A 17,032-nucleotide genomic window follows, 5' to 3' on the forward strand; every position below is an offset into this window, starting at 1 on the left:
CCTTTTTCTTTTTGGAACGTGTGTTCATGATTTGTAACAAAGGCCGTTTTGATGTGATGACAAAGATCTGTTCTCTGCAGGTACCAATATGACAGCCAGTTTCAGCCACTTGGTTGGAGGATATGATGGCCAGTACTACAGCTATCTGTGGAGTGAAGTCTACTCCATGGACATTTATTTCAATCGTTTTAAAAAGGAAGGCATTATGAATCCAAAGGTAGGTGTGATTATTACTGTACTTCATATGTACTTCATATACATTTTTTATATATATATATATATATATATATATATATATATATAGTTGTAAGCATACATCTCACTTTTTGTGGAAAATATCTTCATCAGGTTGGACAAGAGTACAGAAGGGTGATTCTGGAAACTGGTGGCTCTGTGGATGGCATGGACATGCTGAAAACCTTCCTTGGTCGTGGCCCATGCCAGGATGCCTTCTTTCAGTGCAAAGGACTGATTAAGTCACAGGAAACACAGACGTTGTAATTTGATATATTCTTTATATATATATATTTCTTTTGAGTCTTTTTGTCAAAGCAAGGTATATTTTAATTGTCTAGATGCCGCAGGGCTATGTCAGTAGTTTTTAAGCGTTTCTACTTGATGATTTGTACCTGTTGGTATTTGTTCAAATGTACAATAGATCATTGAGGGTCTTATGATGTTATGTACAATTGGTACTGATACCATTAACGATGGCTTTGTTCAGTTCAAGCGTCCCATTAAGCCATGGCAAAAGACAATACCATGACCCTTTAAAACAAAGCAGCTAAAATGGTATTCCGCCATTTTTACGTCTTCGCTTGTCCTACTTTGACATGTGAAGATGTCTCAATGTGTGCACAGCTGCAAGTTATCATTGTAAAAATGCTTATTTTTTAAAATGATAAAGCTTTTGATTACATCTTTTGGAGCTTTATTGTCCTGTTTTGCAGCCCCCTCTTAAGGCAGACAATACATCACATTTCCATTTATGTTATGTTAAAAAATTGAAAGATACATACATAGAAAGATATAGACATGTAGTGGTTGGATGCTTTGTTAAAGCTAAAGAAAGGTTTGAAAATGTGTAATGTCTTACATTCAGTATAGAACCTTAAACTGCATGTGTTAAGTTAAGATGGCTTACAAAACCTTCCTGTGAATGCCTGTGATATGTCTATATCAGTCCCCTCCTTAAAAGGGAATTAGGCTGCTGTGATGAAATATCTCCAGAACCATATTAGAAGAATATATACTTTTATGATCCCCAGGGGGGAAATTACATTTTTACACTGTGTTGGTTACATATTACACATAGGCGCTAAATACACACTCATGTACAAACAGGACCTATACATTCACTAATGGAGAGATGTGTGTGTGAGTGATGGGGCTGCCCATTAAAGTTACCCCAAGCAGTTGGTGTCTTGCTTAAGGTGGAGAACTGGCACTTCTTCAGCTACAAGTCCACAGTGAAGACTTGATCCTGCGACCCTCTGGTTCCCAAGCCAAGTCCCTACGGGCTGAGCTCCTGCTGCTCAATAAATGACTGTTGCCATATTGAAGTTGAAGTTGAAATGTCTTTAATGTCCCCGAGGGACAATTTGGTTCACAACATGTAGCCAACACATAAACATTAACACAAAAAGCACATAAAACCTAAAATAGTAAATAGATAAAAACATAAATACACATGTACACTACACTTAAAAGATGACAAGTATATGCTGTAAAATGGCAGGGATGGCAGATGACCTATAGTTTATTGAGAAACCCAACAGCTGATGGTACAAATAATCTCAGGTATCTATTAGACGGGCACGTTTTCGGAAGGTATACCTCCTTCCAGATGGTAGGAGGCAAAACTCAGAGTGTAATGGGTGAGTAGTGTTAGCCAAAATGGCCATTGCCATTGTGCAAGAAGGGGTTTACATATTTACTTACAAAATTCCCCTGCAAGGAATAAAATTATTTATGAAAAAAACATAAGTTTTAACATCTATATAATATATATAATATAATAATATCAAACTGGTGATATTGTATTATTATCTTTTTTTTCATAAATTATGTTTTTTGTGTGCATGGAAATCTGATGACCACATTCTGCTTTAGGATGAATCGTGCACAAGTTAAAGGAGCTGATGGGATAACATTTCACTGGAAATGTACCTCGTACGGTTTCATGTGACAAATACAATTGATTGATTGAATCAAACTGTTGATTTATTCATGTTAAGAATGGCTTTTATCTATTTTTGCAAATTAACTCTTCATACACACCAGGGGGCGCCACATGATAGCAAATGATGGTATGTGAGTTTAGCATAGTAAAGAAAAGCGAACATTCTCATAGTTAATCCTTGGCATAACACTTTCTATACTAAGACTTACAACATTATTTGATTTAAATAAACTCCCCGATACTTTTGACTACCATGAATGGTCAAACTGTTGTAAATTGTGAAAACACCTTTATGTAGGCTACATGTAGATGGACTTAAACTTAAATTTAAGTTTTTGCCTGCTTCTAGTCTGTGTGAATACTTATCTTCGACCTAATCAGAGGGTAAGAAAATATTGTCAAGCAAGTGGATAAGGGGAAGATACGGGGATTCACTCAAAGTGTCTGGGTGAGATAGTGAAAGCATCATCGCAGGGGCTCGGTGTAGCTGGGAAGGCGACTTCTCTTCTGGTGGACAGCCTAGACTCCTACATGTAGACAGAGAGGTCGCAGAGAAGAAACCCACCGCTTCACGTTGCTCTCAGACTCGATGTAGCTTCACTCGACAATGTCAAAGCTTCATCATTAAAAGAAAAGGAAATTATGACTGCAAACATCTGGGTGCGGCATACTCTAGGTGAAAAGGTTTCGCGCTGCCGGAGGTCGTACGCATTTTTGCCTTTTGTATTTCCTTGCTGAATGTCGTGGACATTTTGGATTTTTTAATGCTCTGTGTCATTAAGTCTTACCAATTAAGGGGACATTTTTCTCCCGTCTTGACGTTTCGGTTAGTTAGTTTGAGTAAGGTAAATACTTTGTGAGTGTGAAAACAACTGGAGACGACATCGTTAAACAACTTGAGGACTGCTTGCAGAGGAGAATGTGCGTACTGGGCCAGCTTCGAGTTGCTCTTTAAGGGGGCAACATTAGCTAGCTGCTAACACTAGCACACCCCTATTAAACTACAGTCAAGCAAAGCTGTGAGACTAGTGCCCACGTCTCGACACTTTTTTTGGATAGTAGCATCCTGCCCATAACCTGGACATCATTAAATGAGACGCTGACTCGACAGCAATCCGGGTAAGTCTCTTTGTTTGCGCAAGTTACTGTTTCTGTCTGTGGGGCCCCACACAACATGCTAACATCACTGCTAGCTGCGTAGCGTAATATCGGTCCCATTCTGGCTCTGTCCGATTTGAGTCTATGTCAGACAATTTTAACACTGAAATTACAGCGACAAATCCTTTTATGGACGGTATACATTTAGTAATGGTTGTGCCTTATATTCTTGTTTTAATATAACAGTGAGTTTTGCACCGTAACAAGAGATTTAAGCAGCTGTCTGCTTTCGGTCAACAGCTGTACATGGCTGCCCAGTTGCAATGTTGCTTAACTGCCTCTTATCTATTCGTAGCCACCAGTATCCAATATAACGGAGTCTACCAACGTTACATTTCAAAGTCAATAACCTGGGTTTATTTGACTGCGATTCCCAATGTCATTAGTGTAACAGCTGCACTGCAACAACAGCAGCAGGAGTCACATCTTTTGTTACGGAGCACCTTCAGCGCTTCGACGGACGAGGGATTAGTGGTGTGCTGCTGTACACTCAACATATCGGCGTTTTCATTTTCTCACCACTTCACTAATCAGATTACTATCACCACTTAAATCCAATGTAATTTAATCCTGTTAAGCTTTGAGATAGGTTAGGGTTAGCTAGTCTCTAGGTTTGATTTTTAGGAATTTCAGCTGGGCCATCTTCGACTTGTGTTTTTTTTTATGTTTTTTTTATACTGTTTGTTAATTATCTCTCTGAGAAATGTGGTCAAGAGAAGCAGCCCTGAAAAATCTAAGAAAATCAAGAGCAAATAACATTCAGGTGAACATAATGGCAAGCGTGTGGTTCATTTATTTTAATTATCTATCTGAATTACATCCGTGAATGCGTTGTGGTTTCAACACACCAATGACAGCGTGACATGATGCTTGCAGTGTTGGCTATAAACCAAAAGCATTCTGATTGGTAAACTGACATATACACGTCTCTGTTGAATATCTGACATTACAATACAAACCCATCTTCAACTAACCGTTTGAAGTGACATGATGGGCTTCTTTATGTTGCCAAACGGAGAATATAGCACTTAAGATACACACTTAGTCTGCAGGTACATACATTAGGCAGCTGGATGTCCTCCAGCCTGCTTATTTGAATGCAGAGAATGCTTCTGCTGCCTTGAAAATCAAACCTTGAATTTGATGCCTGGCATTGTCATGTTGTAAAACTGTTCCCGAGTAGCCTTCAAAGGCCATCCTAGCTGATATCAGCAGCCACTTGTCATTGTTGTAGGCCCATAGTCGGAGAGCTGGTGGCCAGCTGTTTGCAGATGATTATCTAGTTAGCCTATTCATAATATTGACTGATGATATGCATAGGATAACATTTCAATGCCTCCATAGTTTGGGGTAATTTCCTCAAACTGTATAATACATTGCTGTATTATTCTTCTGCCCTCCTTTCCACATTGCAAATTTGATCATTCATCTAATGATATGCAAGACTGATCTTCAATATAGACTGCGTAAATCACAGAAATGTCCACAGAGTCTTAGTGAGATGGTTTGTTTCCATTGACATGATTGTGAAACATGTCATTTTACCAGTTTCCTCCTATGATCATTTACAACAAACCCTACCTAGAATGGAAGATAAGGTTCACTCACACAAAGGCCCTCTACTAGACTGGGTCAACGCAGCCCGATCTGCCGGCGATTTGATTTCGCCCTGCAGCTCAGGCTGGAAACCTGTACGTTTATCTATCCTGCTTCCGTTACAAATTTGCGGGAACCAGTCACAAACTGGCTTACCCACCTGCCGCGCCATTGGTGGGTTTAACACGATGACTGTAGAGAAGCAACCAAGCAGCTTTTTGTTTACGTTCAACAAGCCGGCAACCGAAGCGCAGCACTCCATGGCAGCAACCTGTTGATGCCGCTGTCGCTGCTACGTCACCCGCATCGTTGGTCTGATTGGTTGAAGGACTATCTAATTGCGTACAGAGTCATTTGAACTATGCCCAGGCTAATGTTCAATCTTAAAAGATTGAGCTTGGTGATAGCCAGACTATCCCTCTACTGCACTGTTCTTGTCTCACACTAGTACCGGAATACTGTTGTTACAGATGCACTTGCCCAACAGTTTGTTGAGACACTTGTAGACGGAAAGAAAGCAAAGACTTGACAAAAGCCTACAACAAAAGTGGCAAAGCCATGTTTCCTTATCTTCATTATACACCCAGAAATGGTACCCTGGCTCCATAATGGTTAATCCAAAATCCACAATGTTTCCATTGTGAATTTTTTCCATATCTCTCTATCACACTTTGACTTGGACAAATAAAACTCTTGAAGGCTTAAACTTAGGTCGCCTAGGTTAAAACCATGTTTTTCCTAAACAACCCCCAAACTGTTTTGTTCCACAGTTCTAAACTCAGCCTGGTTCCCACCGGCCTGGCAATATCCTTTTTAAAAGCCTAATAAAATGGTATCTTTACTTCCTAAGATGTAATTCCTGTTGGAAAAAAGGGACACAGTGTTATCATCCTGAACTGTGAACCAATGGGATATCAGTTAAGGAGAGAACGGATGTTTGATTTCATAAGAGGGTCAGAAGGGTGGGATTTCATAAAGAAGTAGTATTGAATGGACTTTTTTTTTTCACCACCGGTGTCAAACGACTGCTGAACACAGTGCTATGAGCAGATGTATTGTGTGAGCATCGCTGCGACTGTAAGTGTGTTTGACTAATGACACTTTGTATCACATAGGGAAACTTTTTTTCATCTTCATTAATATTTCTGCTTGTGTGACCATATAAGTGCACATTTCCTTCTCCAACTTCAGTAAGTCTAGCCTTGGCTTGAACTGATTCCTGTGCTTTTTTCTACCCTAGAGAAATATGCTCGAGCAACGGGTCAACAATGAAGCTGTTGAGATGGACCACAGAACACTTGTTTAATGACTAAATATTCGCGTGACGTTGATGGTTTATTGCGATGGGCAAGAAACCTGTGAGAAAATGCCGTCAAATTAAGAAATGAGCCGGTGTATTCTTTGGCAGTAGCGGTTTTCTCTGTGTGAATGTGCCAATTTTGTATTTTGTTTGTAATATATTGCACCTGGAAGGTGATTTAGTCTTTGTGTCACAGTTTTCAGTGTTGAGGGCACAGTTATTGGAGAGAAAAAACTTGTCAGTCCAAAATTAGTTTAAGCTAAGTCTTTTTTTTTTTGCAGACCGAATGTGTTCAGTTGGTGCACTTGAATGGATTTGCTTTAATAAAGATTTGATGTTTTTTTTTACTAAAAAGACAATGAGAAATTTGGCAAGTTGTGAGACTTGGTGTTTCTGTTGTGTAAGCAGCCCATGCCCCCTTTCCCTCTTGTAGCAGGTGCATGCAGAGCAAGCTGTGCATGTGTTTATTTCCCATTCATTAATGGGCTAGCTTAATTTTCTTTTTAATGATTCGCATAGAGCTGAAATGATCTATTAATCGATAACTCGATGGACAGAAAACAGAATTTTTTGTGTCATTCTTCAAGCAAGAAAACCAAATATGACTTAATTCCCTCCTTGCTGCTTTTTGTCCTGTTTGGTAGGCTTTACTGTTGTCTGGCCAAAACAAGTAGGCTGAAGACGACCTTGGCCTTTAGAAATTTGTGGTGGGCATTTTCATCAATTTGTGACATTTATAGCTTAAATGACTAATGGAGAAAATAATCTGCAAGTAAATCAATATTGTAGATTGTTTGTTGCATCTCTATGACATATATTTTTTTTTTAAAATAATGATAATAAAGGGCACCAACACTCAGTGTAAGCTGTCCCATTGCCAGTACATTTTAAGGATTTATTCATTGTTTAATACTGAAATGTATTAGTGCGTTTTGTTTTATATTAACCCCACACCACCACCAATAAATTCTCAACATGTGGGAAGCAATATGTCATTATAGAGATTGGGGACATGTGTGCTCTACTTGGGAATGACTCTATATCTTTTTAAATAAGCCCCATTTTAACATGACTTATGTCAGTTGGAGGTCCACCCAAGTAATCAATTTTGATGATTTTAAGTTCTTAGCATTAGCAGCTTCTTTGTCATTTCAAATTCCCCAGAGACAACAACAGTGTAATAGTCCATAGAAATGTTATCCCCTTATTGCGGATGCTAAAGATAATGTCCTGTGCCCCGTTTGATGAATGTAAATGGGACTTTTCTTACCTAATGTAGTCCTACATGTTTTGCTTTATAAGTAACTGAGGGGAAGACGCCGCTCGCCTCTTCCATTTCTGCTGTGTGTCACGTCTATTCCAGTTTGGCTACAAGAGAGATAGGTTAAACATGGTGTTGACATTTTCAGCCAACTTCTGTTCAGCGCTCCACTCTGCACGCCGTTTTAGTGTTTGAACTGGTGCGACATCTTAGTTTAAGCTATTAGTAAAATGCAGCGTTTATGCATGTGCTCCTGCTGGTTTGGTAGTGTTTTCTTTTGAGTCTTTCCATGGCTTTTCCATGATCTTTCTGAATCTCTGCAGAGGCCGGTGATAAGTGTTTGGCTGCCAAGAAGTGCTTGTTCTACTCCTTAAAGCAGGTGAAAGCATGCAGCAGAGTGCAAAACAACCAATCATTTGATTGCAGGCAGTGACTACAGTTTTTGTCACGTGATGAAGCAATGTTATGGGATTAGTCGGCCACCTGAGGAAGATCATTTATGGTCAAACCTTTGTCGTGGTCATGTAGAATAAAGGAAGAAGAACTGGGAACAAGTTGGCAGCGTGCAGGTATTTGTTTTCGTCTTCTTGTGAAGATATTTGTTACCTTGGACCAGCTAAGTTTTTTATAGATGTGCATGTGCCCCCTGATGATTGCATGGGATTAGTGAGCAAATATTTAACTAAATTTCAACTGAGCTGCTTAATTCATAAGGGTAGATTACCATGGTAACTAAAGCTGCACCGCTAACTTGATCTGGAGCAGGCTAAATTCAGACTAGGGATGTCGCAGGCTAATATTTATAATTTATAGCAATGTTGCAGTCCCACTGACCTTGCTCATGCTGTATAAAAAGCACTGACACAGCTCTCTATACCAAATGTGTCTGCTCTTTAAGAGACTGATTTGTTTTCACTGTTCTTGAAGATATGTCAAGTGTTTATTTCACCATTTTCTTTCTAATGATTTTCCAAATTCTCCTCTTAAGAAAATTATACTTTTTAGAGTTTATTGATTTAGCCTATGTGTATTTTGTCAACACACTTGTGGTGATTTTGATTTACAATCTGGCCAAGGTCTGTGGGTCTGCAGCATATTTACTTACCACTTTGTTTTTCATAATGATAAATCAGTCAAAGATACAAGCCAATTATTATGGATTTTCTTTCTTGGTCTGTTGCCCACTGCCTATAAAAGCTGGCTTAACAAATAGTAGGTAATGTACATTATCTACACAAAGTAGATATCACTATTGAATGAATAGCCTATTAAGTGCAATATAGGCTTTTCATTCAGGTCCATTACAAGGTTAGTGAGTCTGTATTTTGAGACAGTATTTGTCGAAAAATGTAAATTTGCATGCTATTTGACATTCTGTTCTATCAGTTTTAACATACGTCTTTGCATTCAGTTTCTCACTAATGATTTGCATGCTTCTGTGACCCAGTTAGGGGAACATCTGTCTCTGCCTCATTCAGTCTTGCTGTTTATCAGCAGATATGTTCATAAAGCCAAATCCTTCTTCAGTTTTGTGTCTACTGGCTGCTTAAGACACCACAGAGGAGCATGCTGTAACAGCTCCAATCCCCCCTACGTAACGCATGGAAAATGTGAAATAAATGACTGGTATGAAATTAAGACATTTATGTAATTGATGACTTTTGAAAGGGTTTTGATTACCAAAGAGGAAAGAAAAGTTCTCAGAAGTGAACCCTGCAAGAAATGGTCTGTTGTAATATTGGCTACAGATGTGCATCATATCTCTGCTTGAAGCTGCCTTCATACTGTATAGCATAACTGATTTTATGTGCTGTAGGCTGGGCAATGCATTGTCTTCAGGCTGTATACACATGATAAGCGGTCTGAGGAGCTTAACTCTGTGCTGGCTTGGGCACGGAGTCAAGCAATACCTCAGCACAACGGCGAAACATCAGCATGGATTGCATATGGCCCTGCCTTTATAAATGAGACATGCTAAAGAAATGTATAGGCCTAATACCCTGTGTCAGTGTGGTCATCCTTTGCCAGATAGCCCCACTGTAATGAAAATGAATAAATCACATATTCTTGATCAGATATCTTTCCCTGCTCAATATTCAAATTTCTGCATCAGCTCCATATCCATGGACCACGGTCTGTCCTCAGAGACAAACAACAGACTGTAATCTATTCATGTCTCCCAGGCTGACATGCCCCCATAAAAAATGATTGTACAATTTGTGTTGTTTACAATCCGAGGATCCATAATGTTATTGTTGTTTCTCATGGAGATAGTGATTTGTTGTTGCTACTTGTTTCACACAATCAGTGGCTGCAGTGGCACAAAAATGTTCACCTGCTTACATGTAGTATACATTATCTTAAATGACCCTTTAGTGCAGCCTATGATGTATTTGACCACATATATGGATGCCTCAGCTACCGTCATTGTGTTTTGGGTGGAATCACGCCTGTGTTAACTTGTAAAAGGATTACCCAAGCTATATTTTAGTCCAAAATGTGAACAGCTCACTGTTAGCTAAGGCTGGCGGTATAATTCAAATGATATAGAATCTAGCATGTGTGCACAGGCAAAGTGGTGGGTTTGATTATTTTTTTGGGCTTTTTCCTTTATTCGATAGTGACAGTGGACAGACAGGAAAGGGGGAGAGAGAGAGGGGATGAGACACAGCAAAGGGCCGCAGGTCGGATTTGAACCCGGGCCGCCGCAAAGGACTCGCCCTACATGGCTAGAGGCGGCCCCATAGCTCTGTGTTTACATCTGTTTACCACTAGTGCTAAAGAACTTACAAGTCCAAGCCGTTCCTACCTTGATCTGAGAGTATCTTCTTTCTGTGCTGATGTCATTAAACGAACACACCTTTTTAACTGCAGTGAGTACTCGTCTTTGTGTTTGCTCACAGCGTCATATTTGACAACAACAGCCACAAGCCAATTTTAGTTTTCACAGTGTTCTGCAGAGTCTATTAGCAGAGGAAAGGAACATACTGGCCAGGACATGGAACAGTGAGACTGGTATTACTAATACCTAATTAACCAAGTAATAGACAATAATGACATTATAGCAAACAAAACAAATGAGCAACTCTATTACTTCATTTCTTTGACTGCATAGAGATGTATAGAAATAAGCTTTTCCCTTCTCAGTGTGATGAGAAAGGCCAGTTAAATCGTCTGTTGAAATCGCCCCCGTGAGTTAAAGTTTACAGAGAAATACTATATTCATTGTCAAATTGGAGTAACTTATACAGAATGGAAATCAGCTACACTTTTTTTTTAGATATTAATTCATTTATGAGCATACAATTCCTGATGCAGAAGCACATACCTTATTGTGTGCACTGTGCAGGACAAAGTACTTCCTCATAGAGCTCATGTAAACAAGGTGCAGGTAATTTCCTTCACCCATCTCCTGTGGTTTCACAGTATGGCTGCACTAGCAATGGGGCTATTTGAATGAAAGTAGCTGAAAAGGAGATGAGGCTGTTGGTGTAGCTGCAATGTCCCCCCTCCCCCACTGTGCCAACACCCCCATTTTGAAAATTGACGCATCTCATGCTCTTTTCTAGTGTGTGACGAAAAGGAACTTTTGTTTGGCAAGATTCAGTATCCCAAATAGATGAGATGAGGATAAAGGCGCCCAAGAGGAAGTGGAGCAGAAACTAATGGGTGTCAGTGCAGTTGAATGTGTTTTCAGCTGATTGGGAGATCCTATGAATAAGTCAAAATTTCTCTGTGGCTCTCTGTCTTTCCCCTCTTTTTCTGGCCTGTTTTTATCCCTCCCTCTTTCCTGCTCTATAGCTCTATTGTGCTCGATGAGGATAGTGGAGAGATGATTCTATCTCTTAGTTTGTCTCCGATCAGCTGGCAAAGCTAATGCTTTTCCAGACACGCACGGACAATACTCTGTGTTGTTGTGATCTGACCTGAGAAGCAAGATTATACCACATTTCAAAACTGTTTCTTGTTCAGGTTCCTTTATTTTTAATTTTTTTTTAGACAAGCAGGATTACCCTCATAGAGTTGAAAGATTTCCGAAAAATTAGCTGATTGACAATGTATGTTGCACTAGCACTACAGTCTTTAGTAGCAAAATGAGAACAGTGGGATCATTATCTCATCCCGATTCTTGTCAAATTGTAAATTTGACATGTATGACAATTACCCCTAGTTTCTTATGGTAAAAAGTCGTTGATAATGTGTTTCTATTTATGCTTCTTGTGTCCTCAGGCAGGACTAAATTGGCAAATAGGAGGAGCGTTGCTATTTTAGTATATCCTAAACTTAATAAATTATTACTCCATTTTACAGTTCTATGTATGTAGTTTGTGAAGTATTTGCTGACAAATCAACATTTTTGTCTATTCTGTTTATAATTTCCATGGGCAATGTACAGTATTATGGTTGTGTAGTGTTGTAGATCACCATGTAATCCACAGCTGTCTGAGCTCTCTGATTTCTCACTGATGAAGGGAAGGGGGCAAGGACCAATGCCTGAAAACAGTATCAAAAATAAATTGCAAGGGTTTATCAAAGTTCATCAAAGTTATTTCAAATTCTACTGGTATTAGCTTTAATAAGTTATTGCAAGATAATTCCACAAATATTCTGATATTGAGGTGCAAGAGGAATTTTTCCTTTTACAAACCAGTTTGTTAGTGTTTGTAATGTTTGCTTTATGTGTCGGTGCTGATGTTTTTTGTCTTTGTCCTTTTTCATTAGATACTGTAAACAAACTGTTGCTGTTGGTGATATCCACTGGGATCCAGGTGCTTGAGTCCTAAATGACAAGGTATGTAAGGCATCCCATTTATGTCGTGCAATTTTCAAATTTCGCTGTTAGGTGACTAAGGCTAAATCTATTGTGGGCTTCTTTTTTTTATTAAATTTAAATTTCTGTCTCTTGAATCACACACTATTGCATGAACAGTTTTGGTCTCACAGAAGGCATTTACGTCAAACATTAGTCCATCTCTAACAAGAAACGACAGAAGTGCCCCACCCTGTTCTCCTGTAGGCCAAGAGACATGATACACCTGCCAAACTAGCTCTGTGTGCAATCCGCATCCTATGTCATCTCAAAACGATACAACAATAGCTATGATGGCGTCATAGTTATTTCAGACCATGCCCCATTGATGATTGACTGCCATGCCATTAAAAACTCTAGGGTTGTAGTTAGATGGAGATCTGATACAAAATGGCTTCCTTTAACCCTCCACAAACGTTGTTTTAATAGACTGGAAAAAAACTTTTCTCAATCCAAATTCTTGTGGAATAACAGACGACGATGATTGAGACTGACGTTGCTGTTCTGAGCTTATGATAGGGGAGGGCTCCAATTATATCATTTCCTTTTGGTACTACTGACAGGAACAGGTTTGGCTTTCAAAGCTTAAGGATTATGCTTTGTCTGAAGTGCAACACATTTACTTGATTGACTACTTGGTTTTTCCTGTAACTCATAGCCACACTGTTTTCTATAAAGTTGACACCGCTGCACGGTTTGCCAGCGGCCACACAAAATTTTTTTTTTCTTTTCATAAATGAACACTAAATTATATGGGCAGAAACATTGATGTACTGCTACATGATGAAGGGCTACAGTATGTAAGCACACTTTCAGCACTGTGATCAATACATGTCTGTCATTTTAAGGACTGATGCAGACTACCATTCATTCACACATTAGCAGTGGCTATTTGCGGATTTTTACAAGTGCTTAAGGGCACATCTAGCAGCTCCTAGGGCTAGGTATCGTTAAATAAACAATTTCAATACCAATACCGTGACTTTGATACCAGTTTCTGACAATACTGTTTTCAATCGCAATTTTATAAAATTAATTTCAACAAAAAGAAATTACAATATTACAACAAAACAATTTTAATTCATACCAGATATTTTGAAATGTGCTCCCAGAGGAGCAACATTTTTGGGTGAACTCTTACTGTTGCATCAAATTGGAATTTGTGCTAGAGACTGGTTTCTCATAAATGGGTTACTTATACTAAGTGAGTAGCAGTTCTTGAAGAGAATTAATCGGTGTAACAGCTGTGTCTAGTGATGGACAGTATCTACATCTATTGAATTAACCATCCTTATTCATGTGATTTAATATCTTACCAGAACATCTAATTGATTATTCCATGCACACAGTTTCAGCTGACAGTGCTTTGCCATTATTAGACCCTCAGAATTTTCTGGATAATGAGGTACAGCCCCATGTCTGGCTTTGAAAGACTTAAATTGACAGCATTATAGCTAACTATTGCTCAGTGTCTTTAAACTTTTAATTACTGAATGGAAACAAGTTGGGAACATAGAGCAAAATTGTCTTTCATTTGGAGTCACGTTTCTGACCACCTGACAAATGTAAGTCCTAACATTCACACTCTTTAAGCTCTGTTTATGGTCTCCACCAACGCCTGAGGGAAATACCTGGCTCTGTAGCTGCTAAATGCTCCACTATGTTCACCCGATAGTTGCTAACTGTGTCTGTCTGCTGTTTGCGGTTTCAGAGCTGCGACCAAAACAACGCTATGAGAGTGAACCAAAACAGTAAAATTGTGGGTTGACGGACTGTACTGTTAAATAATGAGCCGAAACTGGCTATAAAGCTCTTTCTAAAGCTGAGGGTAGCAGCAGCAACCCCATTCCGGTGTCACAAAATGTTCAGCTGTGCTTCAGGGTGTCATAGGGTCACAGGTGGAGACTTTGCTCCGTATGTGTGTGATATTGTCAGCTTGGTCGTCTTTTCTTCAACATGCTTCCGATGCATCTAGAGATTGTAAGAGGAAAAGGAAGGCCCAGTAATCATCATTAATTCTCTTTCTCCTGAAGCAAGACGAGCTGTTAGGGGTAACGGTACAAGAAAATCCTAACACTCAGCTCTGTGTTTATGTTGATGCAGAGGACACGGTTTAGTGTATTTTCAAATCAGCGAGAAAATGATCAAAGCTTGCTTGTTGCTTCCCTTAGTAGATGCCTATTTATGGATGAATACAAGGATATTTTCTCAAGAACATGCCCTTCTCTAGCCTAATTTTGAATGGATGATATATTATTCTGTATTTTATAGTCCCTTTTATCTATGCATATTCTAATTTTGATTTAAAGTGAAAATTGACATTCCTATTTGTAAAAAGATACATGTATATTTAAGATAAAGGAACCTCTTTTAGTTCTTTTTTAGCACAGCTTGTTTATTAAAAGGTGAGAGTGGGAAAGACTGTATGCTATACTTTGACTTTGTGCTTTTTCATTGTTAACAATTTTAAAACTGCATTTAATGAGCAGACTTTATGACTTTAACAAGCCATTAGGGGAATGTTATCCATTTCCATATTCTCCAGTAGGCAAACAAGGACGATGTGGTTGTCTGCATGGATACATGGATCTGACCTAAATGTGTCTGACCTGGTTATTGAGACTTGGCAAACTGCATCTCAATCCCTCTGTTTATCACATGGACAAACACACAGACAGACAAATGACTGTATTTGATACATTGTCCCGTATCTCTTTTTTACGGGGGAACTATTATCTTTTAAACATGAATATCACTGATAGAGGTTTTTAAGAACCTCTTTTGCTGTCTAAAAGTGTGTCCATTTATTATTGAATTTATAGAAAATGCATTTAAAAAGACTTCATCTGATTGAGTACCACACAAAGCAAAAGTAAGATATTTACTTTCACTGTGCGCTGTATAAAAATGATATTGCTATTGCTTTTATGTTTGGCTTGCTACTTTACTATCCATTACTCTTGTTTTTCCTTGCTTGGCCATCAGTGGGAGTGGCCTAGATCATGAGCAGATAGCCTTCCAGGTCCTCTTGAGCTCTGTGAGTTGGCAATGAGACAAGCAACATTGGTCTGTTAGCACTGGAACTAGCTGTAAATTCATATAGGCATACTTGGTTCACTGATCGGCTGCTTTTCTCATATGGCATGGTTTAGCAGTAAGGGAAGTAACAGGAAGGCATTCCATTGTTTTTGCAGTTTGCAAGACGAAGAATCTTATTGGCAGCTGCCTTACCATTAGTGCAGAGGTTCATGGGTAGTAGTTTTCTTGGTATTGCCTGCATTAAAATTGTTTGCCTGCTGAAACTTTTTAATTTGATCAGTTTAACCCACCAATGTTACTGTACTGTTATGGTGATTGCAAGCTGGCAACTTTCTTCAACTTTTGGATGTGTAAACCTAATCTGTAAATCTACTATTTCGAAGAACCTGAAAGCTATGAAATGGACTCTATTCCATAACCCTTATAGATATTGCGACATTGTTAATATGCGCTAATGCCATTTTTCAGGTCTCCTCTCAGCAGAAATGAATCTTGTGGGCTCATATTTAACTGGATCTCATATTTAATTAATAACTTACCCGCAGAAGAGATTTTTGAGCAGACTATTTATAACCAGCAGGGCTCTCTCCTTCTTTGTCCTGGTTAGGTCTTAATGAGGAACAAACTGCTCTCTCTCCAGACATTCTGACCAATGTCCTAAATGTATTACTTTAAGTTTTTTTGAGTAAGTATGGACAAAAAACATAATTTAAATCACAATCTAGAGATGCTCCAAGCCTTGTTAGATGTCAAGCAGAATAGCTTGAAGCTTTTTATTCTAACAAATCCGCTCATTCATTTTCTATACCTTTTTTATGGGAAAGGGGAAAGTTCAGGAATCACCAACTATCATTTTAGCATTTAGGGACCACAATGGAAATAAGTCTCAGGGCTTTATTGTGTTGTCCTAACTTTTTGTTTTTAACGTATGGTGCATAGTTGTATCGTAATTTATGATGAAATGAGCAAATAAAATCAATCAATCACTCGGCAGGTCAGTAGTAGACCTGTTCTTCTTGCAGCTTTCTCCGTGTAAAATAATACGTATGTATTAGTTTTCAAAATAGATGACTTTGCTGTGGGTTTGTAGCACTCTTTGGGTCTATAAAGACCTCTCAAACATTGGTCCTTTTTATAGAAATTGGACATCAAGTGATTAGGTAAGAGAAGGGAGGAAAGAAAACTCATACCTGAAGAGAGGGGGGGGAAAGCCAAAATGATGAGCAGAATGCTCTGCTACAGAAGGCTGCCAGCTCACCGTTGATAAAGCAGCTAGGTCATTCAATAAGGCAGCTCTGCACCCTTTCAAGCACAGAATACTAATATCTGCTACACCTGGTCAATAAACAAGGCCTTTCTAACAAGTGTTTCCTCTGTTTCACATGGAATACCAAGCAAGTGAAATTATTCAATTACCCTTACCTGACATACATTTCACTATGCTGCAAATATTTAATGGGCTTCTCTGCAACTGTGGCTCAGAAATCAACACACTCATGTTTGAAATGTTACCTTTACCTGCAGGTAAACAGTTTTAAATGAGACTTCCCTCCTTGGTTTTCTTCTTCATTAGACTAGCCTACCTCTACAGAACCAAAATTTGCAAAATGTACCTTACCTGAATATGTCGTGCTTTTGGCATGAAAGTGGAACATTTTTTTTTCTTTCACATTCTTCGAATTGACA

At 38.8% G+C, this 17,032-nt stretch overlaps 2 protein-coding genes across 4 annotated transcripts in view; both read left to right on the forward strand.

Moving 5' to 3' along the window:
* Positions 1 to 924, forward strand: part of nln (neurolysin (metallopeptidase M3 family)) — a 10,201-nt gene extending 9,277 nt beyond the window's left edge. The window contains exons 12-13 of the mRNA XM_028602135.1: positions 81 to 217; positions 349 to 924. Coding sequence (XP_028457936.1) covers positions 81 to 217; positions 349 to 501 — 290 coding nt within the window. The 3' untranslated portion in view covers positions 502 to 924. The remainder of the gene's footprint in view (positions 1 to 80; positions 218 to 348) is intronic.
* A 1,720-nt stretch (positions 925 to 2,644) lies between these two features.
* Positions 2,645 to 17,032, forward strand: part of erbin (erbb2 interacting protein) — a 48,409-nt gene continuing 34,021 nt past the window's right edge. For all 3 annotated transcript variants that reach the window (XM_028601261.1, XM_028601258.1, XM_028601260.1), the window contains exons 1-2: positions 2,645 to 3,301; positions 12,220 to 12,289. The gene's annotated coding sequence lies outside the window, so the exon portion shown is untranslated. The remainder of the gene's footprint in view (positions 3,302 to 12,219; positions 12,290 to 17,032) is intronic.

The sequence above is a fragment of the Perca flavescens genome, chromosome 16 (assembly GCF_004354835.1).
Source record: "Perca flavescens isolate YP-PL-M2 chromosome 16, PFLA_1.0, whole genome shotgun sequence".
NCBI lineage: Eukaryota > Metazoa > Chordata > Actinopteri > Perciformes > Percidae > Perca > Perca flavescens.